This window comes from Polypterus senegalus, chromosome 2, assembly GCF_016835505.1.
Source record: "Polypterus senegalus isolate Bchr_013 chromosome 2, ASM1683550v1, whole genome shotgun sequence".
Taxonomy (NCBI): Eukaryota; Metazoa; Chordata; class Cladistia; order Polypteriformes; family Polypteridae; genus Polypterus; species Polypterus senegalus.
Genome location: NC_053155.1, coordinates 18,117,692 through 18,130,719, shown reverse-complemented (window position 1 = coordinate 18,130,719; position 13,028 = coordinate 18,117,692). Strand labels below are relative to the sequence as shown.

General features: G+C 36.7%; 2 protein-coding genes across 2 annotated transcripts in view; both read right to left on the bottom strand.

The window, feature by feature from the left end:
- Positions 1-512: 512 nt before the first annotated feature.
- On the bottom strand, positions 513-11,897 carry LOC120524293 (olfactory receptor 10A6-like). The gene is made up of 2 exons (XM_039746154.1): positions 11,752-11,897; positions 513-1,497 (listed from the first exon to the last, which is right to left on the bottom strand). The coding sequence occupies exon 2, from the start codon at positions 1,488-1,490 to the stop codon at positions 513-515; it is 978 nt and encodes a 325-aa protein (XP_039602088.1). The 5' UTR covers positions 1,491-1,497; positions 11,752-11,897.
- Positions 1,494-13,028, bottom strand: part of LOC120524292 (olfactory receptor 6N2-like) — a 121,795-nt gene continuing 110,260 nt past the window's right edge. The window contains exon 7 of the mRNA XM_039746152.1: positions 1,494-1,497. Within this exon, the coding sequence (XP_039602086.1) occupies positions 1,494-1,497 (4 nt within the window). The remainder of the gene's footprint in view (positions 1,498-13,028) is intronic.

The window sequence follows — 13,028 nt, the reverse complement described above, 5'->3', positions numbered from 1 at the left end:
TAATAAATAATATGCGGTTAATTTCAGTGTATATGATAAAGCCACATCAGGGATGTGGATCTAAAAAAGAAAGGAAAATCACTGGAACAAAAGCACGGCTTTGACACTGGGTGTTGCCAGTATGTAAAACCTAGTGGAGAACTTGCGTACACCAGGGTTTGAGCTAGTGTGAAAATGTGAGAGGCTTTACGCCAAGTTTAGGTTTTAAACATTGTGATTTGAGCATGGAAACAAGAGTGTGCAACATTTTTTGTGCGTACGCACCATTTATACATGAGGCCCCAGGTCATATCCAACAAATGTCAGCAAACACAGGAAGACAAAATAGCCATGAAAGAATAAAATAAAATTACAAAAATCTTACAGTGTCAGAACCAAAAATCTTCATAATTAATCAAATACTTATATTCAAAAACTGAAATAGATAGTGAAAAAGCAAAAAAAAAGATGGTGCAGAAAAAATGAAATAAATAAAGCACATAACACCAGTATAACAATGCCAGGAAAACTCTTCAGGTACTTGACTGTAATCCATACTGAAACAGGGTGAAAATATTAAGGTATTTTTTTGCAGCTTCCTTCATCTTTTCATTTCTTAAAGTGTAAATTAAAGGATTAACCATTGGAGTGAAAAAATAGTTCAAACCTCCAATGAAAATTCTTTCTTCATATGAAATGCTTTCAGTTCGGAAAATTATATAAAAAAGTGCAGTAGAAAGATAATACAGGAGCACCACAAGCAAATGCGAGGAACACATCGAGAAGGCCTTCGCTCGACTAGCGGTTGTCTTAAGTCGTACAACTGAAATTATAATTCTGTAGTAAGACCAAAGCACGAAAAGAAATGGAATGAAGATAACAAGCATAGCTAGTGAAAAAGCCAAATTGGCATGAAGAGTCACATCAGTACACGTAAGGGCGACTACAGCTGAATAATCACAAAAACAGTGCAGGATTTTATTAGATCCACAAAATGGAAGATAGGATGCCCAGGTTATTGAGACTAATGGAAGGAGAAATCCCACTATCCACACTGTGGCTGCTATTGAGAGACAAACTTTCATGTCTATAATCACATTGTACTGGAGAGGCTTCACAATAGCAACATACCGGTCATAAGCCATTGCAGCTACCAAAAACAGTTCACTTCCCCCAACTGCAATTATGAAGTACATTTGAAAAAAGCATCCACCAAAAGAAATTTTTTTATTCATTTCTAAGAGAACTGCTAGCAGTTTTGGTATAATTGCTGTTGTCATCAGCAAATCTAACAGGGATAAATTCCAAAGGAAAAAATACATGGGTGTGTGTAGCCTGTGGTCTACTGCAACGAAAAACAGAATCATCAGATTTGCAGTAAGTGTTAGTAAAAACAAAATGAGGAATCCGAAGAAAAGAGGTGTCTTGTACTCCTGAAGACCCAAAAATCCAACAATTTCAAACTCTGAGAAAGATGCAGCATTGGAATTGTTCATGTTCTTGCTCTTCATAGCCTACCTGTGAAAAGAAGAACAGGAAATTAGTAAGGCACTGCATGAGATATATATACTGCTCAAAAGAATTAAAGGAACACTTTTTAATCAGAGTATAACATCAAGTCAATGAAACTTATGGGATATTAATCTGGTCAGTTAAGTAGCAGAGGGGGTTGTTAATCAGTTTCAGCTGCTGTGGTGTTAATGAAATTAACAACAGATGCACTAGAGGGGCAACAATGAGATGACCCTCAAAACAGGAATGGTTTAACAGGTGGAGGCCACTGACATTTTTCCCTCCTCATCTTTTCTGACTGTTTCTTCACTAGTTTTGCATTTGGCTACAGTCAGTGTCACTACTGGTAGCATGAGGCGATACCTGGACCCTACAGAGGTTGCACAGGTAGTCCAACTTCTCCAGGATGGCACATCAATACGTGTCATTGCCAGAAGGTTTGCTGTGTCTCCCTGCACAGTCTCAAGGGCATGGAGGAGATTCTAGGAGACAAGCAGTTACTCTAGGAGAGCTGGAGAGGGCCATAGAAGGTCCATAACCCATCAGCAGGACCAGTATCTGCTCCTTTGGGCAAGGAGGAACAGGATGAGCACTGCCAGAGCCCTACAAAATGACCTCCAGCAGGCCACTGGTGCGAATGTCTCTGACCAAACAACCAGAAAGACTTCATGAGGGTGACCCAAGGGCCCCATGTCCTCTAATGGGCCCTGAGCTCACTGCCCAGCAGCATGCAGCTCGATTGGCATTCGCTATAGAATACCAGAATTGGCAGATGCACCACTGGTGCCCTGTGCTTTTTACAGATGAGAGCAGGTTCACCCTGAGCACGTGACAGAAGTGAAAGGGTCTGGAGAAGCCATGGAGAACATTATGCTGCCTGTAACATCATTCAGCATGAGCAGTTTGGTGGTGGGTTAATGATTGTCTGGGGAGGCATATCCATGGAGGGTCACACAGACCGCTACAGGCTTGACAAAGGCACCTTGGCTGCCATTAGGTATCAGGATGAAATCCTTGGACCCATTGTCAGACCCTATGCTGGTACAGTGGCTCCTGGTGCACGACAATTCCTGGCCTCATGTGATGAGAGTATGCAGGCAGTTCCTGGAGGATGAAGGAATTGATACCATTGACTGGCCACCACACTTTCCTGACCTAAATCCAATAGAACACCTCTGGGACATTATGTTTTGGTCCATCCAATGCCACCAGGTTGCACCTCAGACTGTCCAGGAGCTCAGTGATGCCCTGGTCCAGATCTGGGAGGAGATCCCCCACAACACCATCTGTCATCTCATTAGAAGCATGCACCGATGTTGTCAGGCATGTATATAAGAACACAGGGGCCATACAAAGTGCTGCGTACAATTTGGAGTTGCTGCAATTAAATTTTGGCAAAATGGACTAGCCTGCCACATAATTATTTCACTCTGATTTTTGGGGCGTCTTTGAATTCAGGGCTCTGTAGGTTGATCATTTTCATTTCCATCAAACGATGTGGCATCCTTTCGTTCCTAACACATTACCCAGTCTATATCAGTATAGATATCCAGAAGGATTTCTTTTTCCCATTGGGATCTGATTGGTTTTCAAAGTGTTCCTTTAATTTTTTTGAGCAGTTTATATATATATATATATATATATATATATATATTATATATATATATATATATAAAAACTCTTTTGGGACTCTGCCCAATGGGACAATACTCTGAAGAGCATCCTGATGTGCAATCGGAGTGTCTGTGGAAGACAGCTTATCCGTTGCTAGGGCAGCTGCAGGCTCACAGTGCTGCAGCAGCCTGCTGCGGAAGCAAATTCAAGCTGATTGCAGTCACGCTATAAGTGCTTGTTATCGATGGGTAATGCAAGAAACAATATAAAATCAGGGAACAGTATTACTTGGCCACTAACCTGGCTATGACCCTACCTGACTGCTGTGTCTGTGTATAGGAGAGAGTTAGATCTCGCTACGATAAATTACAGTGCTGTTCCAGTTCCAAACTGTGTTTTCTTTATATTGTCACGCACATGCGAGTAGATGGCCTTTGTAATTGTAATAAAACATCTGACCAGGCGGCGGCGGAGTGCACTGACTGTCTTTCTCAGTTCCCTACAGACCTTTCCCAGGAAATCCTGTAAGGTTCCAGCACCTTAGAAGATGTTACTTCTGAAGCAGGCCCCTTTGATGACGTCACTTCCGAAGCTGGCCCCTTTGATAACGTCAATTCCTCTCCAGACCTTTAAAGCCTCCATCTTGGTCTACTATAGTCAGTTCTTTTTTGGACTCTGTGATAAGCACATTGTGCTTTTGATTCAAAAAACCCTTTTGCAGCTGAGAAAAACCATATACGGGTGGCTGCCCCAAACCTTTATAATGTCTTGGACTCATAATTATGACAATATATATATATTGTACTTGCCTCAAGTAGTATATACAGTAGTTGTGGTCATACTTCTGAATTGCAGACCGCCTCTCCCCCTTAATCACTGATCAAGAGTTCTATCTTCAATTCAAAAGTGCGACCTCATGTGAAGAGGGTCCCTGTTCATTTCTTAGAGTTACTTATTTTACAATATTTAGTGTTTTGCAAATTCTGAACATACAGTATAATGGGATGACTTGACATTTTGATTATGCGCAATGAGTAATGTGAGATTTTTTTTCAGGGACATTTTTGATATTGTTGGCTGTTGTTCAGCATTGATCACTGTTCTGTCAGAAATTTTGTATATGTCCTTTCTCAACAAAAAAATATGAGATTTCAAAATGCTTCTTGGCCATCACTGGACACTACATCAGGTAAGTAACATAAAAAAAAATATCATTTTCGGTTGAATGTTAGATAGATGGATGGATGATACTTTATTTGTCCCCAAAGAGAAATTTAGAGTTTAGAGAAGCTCAAGAAAAATATAAATGAAAGAAAATGATCAAAAAATAGTAAGTACAAAGTAAAAACAGAGAGAATATAATTCTGTAAAACGTTGCTGCTGTACAGCATCCAGATGCTAAGATGGCAGACACATATCCACAGAAATATGTGAGTAAGGTTATACATTTGTAAACCACTTCTGCAAAAAAAGTAGCTTGTAGTTGTTATTTAATATGTCCAACTGGTTAACATGTGTTGTTTTGCTTTTGACTAACAAGTAAAAAATAATAAATGGTGAACTTTATAGAGAGCAGAAAAGAAATTAACTTCCTTTGCAGTGACACAGAACACAATATAATAATACAAAGAAACATTCTCCCTACTCCAATGCATCTGTTACAAATGGAGATGGTAGAGATGGGCATCATGGGAGGAGGAGTTAAAAAGCTTGATGATTACAGGAAATAAAAAGGCACATTCAAATATCAGTTAAACAACGAAAATTCCAAATTCACGCCCCACTTAAAAAACAAGTTAATTGTCGTGGATGGCCTGAAGAGGCCTAGTATGGTGGCCTCAAAAGAAAAAACATACACAAAACTGAAAACATCAACAAAAAGACGAAAATACAAATATACACAGAAAATGGAAACAAAAACAATGAAAGAACCAACAAAAAAGGTGAAAATGCAACCAAAAAGGATGAAAACACAAATAAAAAAAATCAAAATAGAAATTATATCACTACATGAAAGGGGAAGTGTGGAAGTTAACAAAATCATTAGAACGAAAAAAAAAAAAAAACACCTTAAGGTAGAAAAACACTCTGCTTCAGAACCTTGACAAGGATGTGACTTTCATTTGGTTTTATCTATTTTTTATTTTTAGTTCAATAAAATTGTCTTTGTTAGAAGGGATAGCTGGAGGCATTGCCTGTCTTCATGGTGTAATTTAAGGTTATATTTCAAGCTGTTGGATTTCACATGATGGACCGTGTATATCACTTAAAGTTCTTTAGTAGTTTCTTTAAAGCCCATTAATGGTTTAACTCATAATAATCTATAGTCATTCACCTTTGAATATACTTGTGATTCTGATTCTGCCCATATCTGTCAGATACATTCACAGATAACACATGCAGATCTACAACTATATTATATTCAGTATGTCTATTTACTGAGAGGTTCTTTCAGGTCTACTTAAAACTGTTGGTGGCTAAATGTAAATGTTGTATAAACCTTGTTTCTTGAGATTTTCATGAAGAATTCATTTTCTTTTCTTTATACATTTAGATATCAAACCAAAAATGAGGTCTGCAGTATTTCTGGGTCTGCCATGGTGCATGAGAGAGAATCCTAAATTATTCATAACATGTTTAACAATGCTTTGCCAGGCAATCACGATAAAATGTCATGAGTGTGAGGATTGTGTAATTATGTTACAGAATGTATATGGTATTTGTGTGCATGTAGATAATACAGTATAATGGAGACACTAATGGAGAGGTTTAAGGGAATTTAAGGTGGCCCGGGATTACAAGTTTTATCATAGCCTTCAGGGATTCTAGTGTTAACTGTTTGGTCATGGAAATATTGCTTCTTCACTTTTGTTGACATTTTGTAGTCTTAATTTAATACATAAGATAGCTTTGACCTGTTGACAACAAAAGAGAACAGAACATTAATACATAAGATAGCTTTGACCTGTTGACAACAAAAGAGAACAGAACAATTACAATTACCAAATCATGACATCATTACTATGAACATGGAGGGAAGGCTAATAAGATCTTAGCTCAACAAATCCATAAGCAGGAAATTCACAATGCAATACCAGTAATTATCAACGCAGTTGGAGACAAAATCAATGACCATAAAAATATAATGCACGCATTTAGAGACTACTATAAGTCCTTATATTCTACTCAGGTTAAAGAAGACAAAACACAACATAATGTGTTTTTGGATGCATAACAAATACTACAGCTAGGTACTGTTTTTGCCAAGCATTAATTACCATCTTTCCTAAGCAAAATTAGGACTTATTACCATGTCACTAATACAGACCAATCTCACTGTAAGGATTATATAAGGATTGAGAAAGTGCTTCCTTTGGTAATATCACAAGACCAAACTAGATTTATCAAATATACACACTTAGCATCCAATCTTCAACAACTGTTTAATGTAATATATTCACCCACAAAGTCTAACACCCCAGAGATATTATCATCCAGAGAAAGCATTTGGCATGGTTGAATGGAACTACCTTTTCACTACATTAGAGAAATTTGTATTTAGCCCAAACACATGTGTATGGGTAAAACTACTGTATGCCAGTCCAGAAGCTTCAGTTTGTATTAACACCATTATTTCAGAATACTTTAAGCTAGAATGTGGTACTAGTCAGGGATGACCCATATCACCATTGCTTTTTGCAATTGCCATTGAGCCACTGGCAGATCACTTTCATAATGCTCACTTTTGAGGCATTCATGGCTGTTGATGTCTACAACAAATTGTCTGACTTACTGTCTTGCCTGAAATTGTCCAGATTTCCAATTGCAACCAGCAGCTGTGAAGATGCAAAGCACAATGCTGCTGCTAAACTTGAAGAATATTTTGTGTGAACCAAACAGCCGGCAATAGACCTATTCAGATCTGTGAGAATATTTGATCCACGACAGCTACCACTCTTATCGAAGAATTTTGCTGATCATGCACAATCAGGGCCAACAATGATGGCTGCAGCAGATGAATGGCAAGCTTATCTGGACATAGCATCTCGTGAAGTAATTCCAGCTGATATCACTGCTTTTTGGCGTGCCTTAGAGGACAGACTGCCTTGCTTAGCAGCTCTTGCTAAAGTTTACATTGCGTTGCCGATCTCTTCTGTTGACGTCGAACATTCGTTCTCAAAATATAGATATCGGTGTTGTCACCACTGTGATATTTTCTGTCACAAGAAAACCTACAAGCTTACAGTACCGTTTTCTCCAACAATAAATAAACAATAACTTTAGAAACATTATTCAATAGTTTGTTGAGAATAATATTATGCCTACATATGTGTCAGCATTGTTTGCCTAAAACAAATCTGTGGATTAAAATGTGTGGATGTGAACGCTTTGATATACCTATTTGATTAGTATTACAAATTATGATTGATTATTATTAAGGATTAAGAATAAGAAAAATTGCATTTATTTTGCTAGGGTTACGAATTAGTCTTATGGAGTTCTGGTATTGCATTTGCCGCACCGCGGTACGCCGCAGAATTTAAAAACATGCCGCAGAATTTATGATTTCTTGCCGCAGAAAATCGTGGGCCCTACTTATGAAATAAAGGGGATTTTCAGAGATGGACTTGATCAGAAAATATCACTATATACAGATGATATGGTACAGTATACATCAGATACACAAAATACTGTGTCTGCAGTCCTAACAGCACTAGCAGAATTTCAAGATTTCTGGACTCAAAATTACTTTGAATAAAAGTGTGCTCTTTCCAGTGAACTCTTTAGCTCACAATATTAGATTGGACACCTTCCCTTTTATCATTACAGATCAGTTTAAATACTGATTTAAATACACAAGTAAACATAAAGCTCTTTATCAACAAAAGTGTGCTGTCTGCATGGAAAAACTTAAGCAAGACTTGTATACACAGTCTACCCTTCATCACACTTTAGCTGGAAGAATTAACATTGTTAAGATGAATATCCTTCCTAAGCTTCTTTTTATATTCCAAAGCATTCCAATATACTGTACATTAACAAATCATTTTTAAGAGGTTAGATTCAATCATAACTTCCTTTAATTGGAATTCAAAACATCTACGTATCCAAAGGGCCAAAATCTTTAAATGTTTATCAGACAGCCTTGGTGTCCCAATCCCTCCTAACCCATTAACAGCTGTGTCTGGTGTACTTCCAGGTGGGCTTAAAGTGGAGAAGGACAAACAAACTGTAATCACCTTTACTTCACTATTGGCATGTAGACTTACCTTGTTCAACTGGAAGAAAACTAACTGAGCTCTTTTAAGTCAATGGGTAAATAATTTTATATACTATTTAAAAATGGAATAAATCAATAACATCTTAGAATAAGCCTTTAAATTGGTGAAGGATTTTCTTCCCTTTTTAATATTTTTCCTACTCAAGTTTTACTCTGTCTGCAAGTTTGTCAAGTTTGACTTGCTTGTATGGAATGTTACTTGCTTTTAATAAATTCAATACTATGTAAAAAAAAACATAATAATCTCCTGAAAATTTTGACATATATTCGCTATTGGTTTGTGATGTTATAAGCGACAAAACTCAAAATGTCCTCCAAATGCATGGTAGGGCGACAGCTTTTGAAAAAAAACATATTGGGTGTCATTGGAAATTTGTATTTCTTATTCAATAACATTTTATTTATGTAGCACCAAATAACAAATGCAATATTTGTGTTTTGCTACAGTAACTTGGGCTTTATGTTTACAACCAGGACAAGTTCTTTTGAATTAAATCAAATTTTATTCTAATTGCATTTTTTTCATGGTGGTAATGTCATGTTTTAGAATGTGGACATCTAATATGCCAAAGCCAGTTAACAGGTATGCTTCATTTTATTAATAAGGCGACTGTGTCCTGAATTTGTTTTAATGTTGTACATTGTATTTTTGTTTTTTTTTTCTTAATAAGAATAATTAAACCTGACCAAAGTGATCTCATTTTATATTTAATTTATTAAAGTTGTTTGGATTAGCGCTCCGGTTTCCTCCCACAGTCCAAAGACATGCAGGTTAGGTGGATTGGTGATTCTAAATTGGCCCTAGTGTATGCTTGGTGTGTGGGTGTGTTTGTGTGTGTCCAGCAGTGGGTTGGCACCCTGCCTGGGATTGGTTCCTGCCTTGTGCCCTGTGTTGGCTGGGATTGGCTCCAGCAGACCCCCGTGACCCTGTGTTTGGATTTAGTGGGTTGGAAAATGGATGGATGGATGGATGGATTAAGTTTATTAAGGCAAATTGGAAATACATACTTTATTATGTTTGGCAAACTGAAAGCTTAAAGTTAATAAAATTATAACTACATGTTAAAGTGACATCTTCGTATGTTGGGAAAACATAAAAAATGCCTAAACTAACATGTTTTCAGAACAATGGTCATGATGCCCAAATTACTAGAATTATACAGTTGAGACAACGTGTTGACTACTTGTATCAAAAAATTACAGCAAGTTGCATAAACTTTACAATTCTTGTTTAGAAAACTGCATCAAAGCAATAAGATAAGTTGACTGAGTTAAGTTGTGTGAACAACATTTTTTTCAGTTTAGCAGACAGCGTTCAGATTTTTTTTTGTGACAATTTCCCATAGAGGTCCAAGTGTTTGTCGCAGTCTGTTTAAGTGCTTGACATGTAATTCAAATCTCAATAAAGTGTTACGGCAGAGGAAATGCTCTGATTGTTATTTGGCCCTTACGTACCACGCTGCACTTACTTACACTTATTTTCAGAGACCCAGGAAATATGGACACTGAAGTACAATTAATTTAAGTACACTAAGTGTGCTTCTATAAGGTGTGCTATTTTGGAGTTGTAAATACATTTTAAACATATCACAAATATGTGTTCAATGTTTTATCCTCACATTTTCTAACCCTCTTAATCCTTGACAGGGTTGTGGAGAGTGCTTGAGCCTTCCCCAGCTAGCATAGGGTGCAAGGCAGGAGTAAACCCTGAATATGATGCCAGTCCATCTCAGGGCAAACATAAAACACACACACACACAAACCAAACACCAGGGCCAATTTAGCATTGCCAATTCACCTAACCTGCATGTCTTTGGATTTTGGGAGCAAACTGGATCACCCAGAGGAAACCCACGCAAACACGGCAAGAATATTTAGGGAGGATCCAGGATGCAAACCCTGGTCTCCATTGTGCCACCGTGCTGCCCCTTTCATACAAATGTTTAATAAAAAAAATGTGATATCCATCTCTGGGGACGTAAATAAGAACAAAAGAAAATAATCTATAACTTTTGAAACAGTTTAGCTAGTTTAGTTTAATTTATTTATAAAGCATATTTAAAAACAACCAACGTTGACCAAAGTGCTTAACATCAGAATAAATAACGTAAGTAGAACTACATTCTAAGACCGGATAAAATTAAACAAAAAAATAGAAAACATAGTAAAAATATTAAAACATAACATACCTGACATAAGCAGGTAGTTTGTTCCAAAGCCAAAAAGTGGCTGTTGCAAAACTCACTAACCTTTACGTTTTAGTCGAACCCTCATCACTACAAAGAGCATCTGATCAGACGACCTAAGTAGGTGAGGTGGAAAATAAAGGTGTAAAAGGTCAGAGAGGTAGGAAGGTGCTAACCCCAAACAGTTAACAAAATCCCAAAATGCACTTGAATGTTAAGTCTGGCATATATTTTCTAATTTCTATGTTCAACATGTTGACTGCTAACTACAAGAATTTTCTGTTCCATGCAACAACTAGCAGTTAATTCAATTTTTTTTTGAGTTTTAGTGAACAATCATTTTGATTGTAAATTTGGTTCAATTACAAAATGCATTTAATCAGTCAGTCAGACAGAGTCGCAGAGAATGCTGGAGCCTATTTCATCTAGCACAGGGCATAAGGCAGGAACAAACCAAGGACAGGGTGCTAGTGCATCGCATGTCAAACACACACATACAGTATACAGACACACCACACACACACATACACTATGGCCAATCCACCTCACCTGCAAGTCTTTGGACTGTGGAGGGAAACTGAAGCAGCTGGAGGAAACCCACACAGGCACAAGGAGAAAAAGCAAACTCAACACAGGGAGGTCTGCCCTGTGCTACCACTGCACCACCCTACATTTATTTAGTATATTAAAAAAACACTATGACTTTACAATGGTACCAGGAACAGATGTACATAATGTCACTTTGACAAATCAAAGGCATACGGCTGTAATAATCACGTCGAAAACTCTACTGGAGAGGTGTAGTTAAAAAAAAATATAGCAACCCTATATAAAAATGTGAGTAGCTACGGATGAAGAACATTCAAGGGACAGTTACATTCATTGGGCTGAAATGATACAGCACTAATTTGAAACAAATTTCAAGGAGTATCAAAAATATTTTCTCTTCTTCACTTCTCATTTTAAACATTTTTCAGTGAACTGATGTGAATTATGGAAATCTGACCTAAAGCACATTTTTAAAAAATATCATGCAAATCCAGGCCATTCACAAAAGTAAATAAATTGATATCATATGAAATGTTATCTAGTGTTAATCAGGTTTATTATCAGTTTTACTATGCCTTTATTGTAGCTTTAAATTAGGCTTATGAATAGTATAAACAGAAATGGCAGTACCTGGTTGACTGAAATTCATTTTTATGAAGACAATTGTTTTTGTAAATGGAGTCTCTTGTTCTTCTCTCTTTTGTTGGATGGTCATGCTGTGGCTTTCTTTTTCTGTGTAAGTCAATTTTGTTTGTAAACACCATTTTAAACCTCAGTGCCTGCAGACCTTCTTGCTGGTCTCACATGAACTGAAGTTCAGAAATAGAATATCAGTTGATCTGCAGAGACCTAATCCATGGGGGAATGAGATCAGATGCACTTTTCACAAAGATTTAACAGCAGCTGGGGGAATTCTACATTAATGTGTAATGCAGTCTGTTTATAATTGTACTATCTCAAACCTGACAATTATATTTTTAAGAATAATTTCAGAATCTGAAAAATCTGTAAAATTAAACAATTTTAGTTCTGTTATACATTACATATTTCTATCCTGCATTAAAAACTGTAAAGATTTCTGTTTACAGTAAAAAAGAAAAAAAATACACACACAAACAAAGAAATCAAAATAATTCTCTAATACTAGCTAGCATGTATTTTCATTTCTGCTGCCAGTCAAACACAGAAGCCAGGTAACCAGGTCCTAGATTATCGACTTTCGCTCACCAGCATTAAACCATCTAACACAGCAGAGAAACCATATTTCTGTTTCTGTACCTTCATTTTTCACCAGTGTTATCTCTTATAATCTAGACGTTCCACATTCTTCCTTTCTATATTCCTCCTTTCTTCCATTTTTCCATTATATCCACCGTTTTCTACAGTTCCTTCCCTCTACCTTAAATATTTTATTTTACTCATTTACATTTTTCTTTACTTTTTGTGTTATTGTCTTCTCATCTCTTACTTGTGAAAATTATCTTTGCTTTATTCATTACTTCTTGTTCTCTGATTTGACTCCCTTTTGTCTTTGACAAAATATCTTAAAAGTTTTTTGTTTTTTTTTACTTTGTTTCTAGCACTTTGGGGCACTTATTTGGACCTTCTTCCACCAATCTGTCACTTACAGTGCATCCAGAAAGTTTTTATCATTATAATGAAGTTTGTAGCGAGGGGAAATGATGGTGCAACAGTAAACAGGCTGCTAGGTTACCAGTACCTGTTACTATACTGAAGCTGTTACCCAAAATCCCTGTTGTGGGGCATCCAGAAAATTTAGTTTTGATACAAACCTTAAATTAATTGATAAACAAAAAATAAGGTGTATAATTAGACCAAGGGATAAAACCAGACCCTCCACCAGGGGTATTTGTAATAGAAATTTAATTCAAATTAAAACAAAAAAT

What these genes read in the sequence shown, in the direction of transcription:
- LOC120524293 (XM_039746154.1), bottom strand. Translation starts at nt 1,490, where the DNA reads ATGAAGAGCAAGAACATGAACAATTCCAATGCTGCATCTTTCTCAGAG.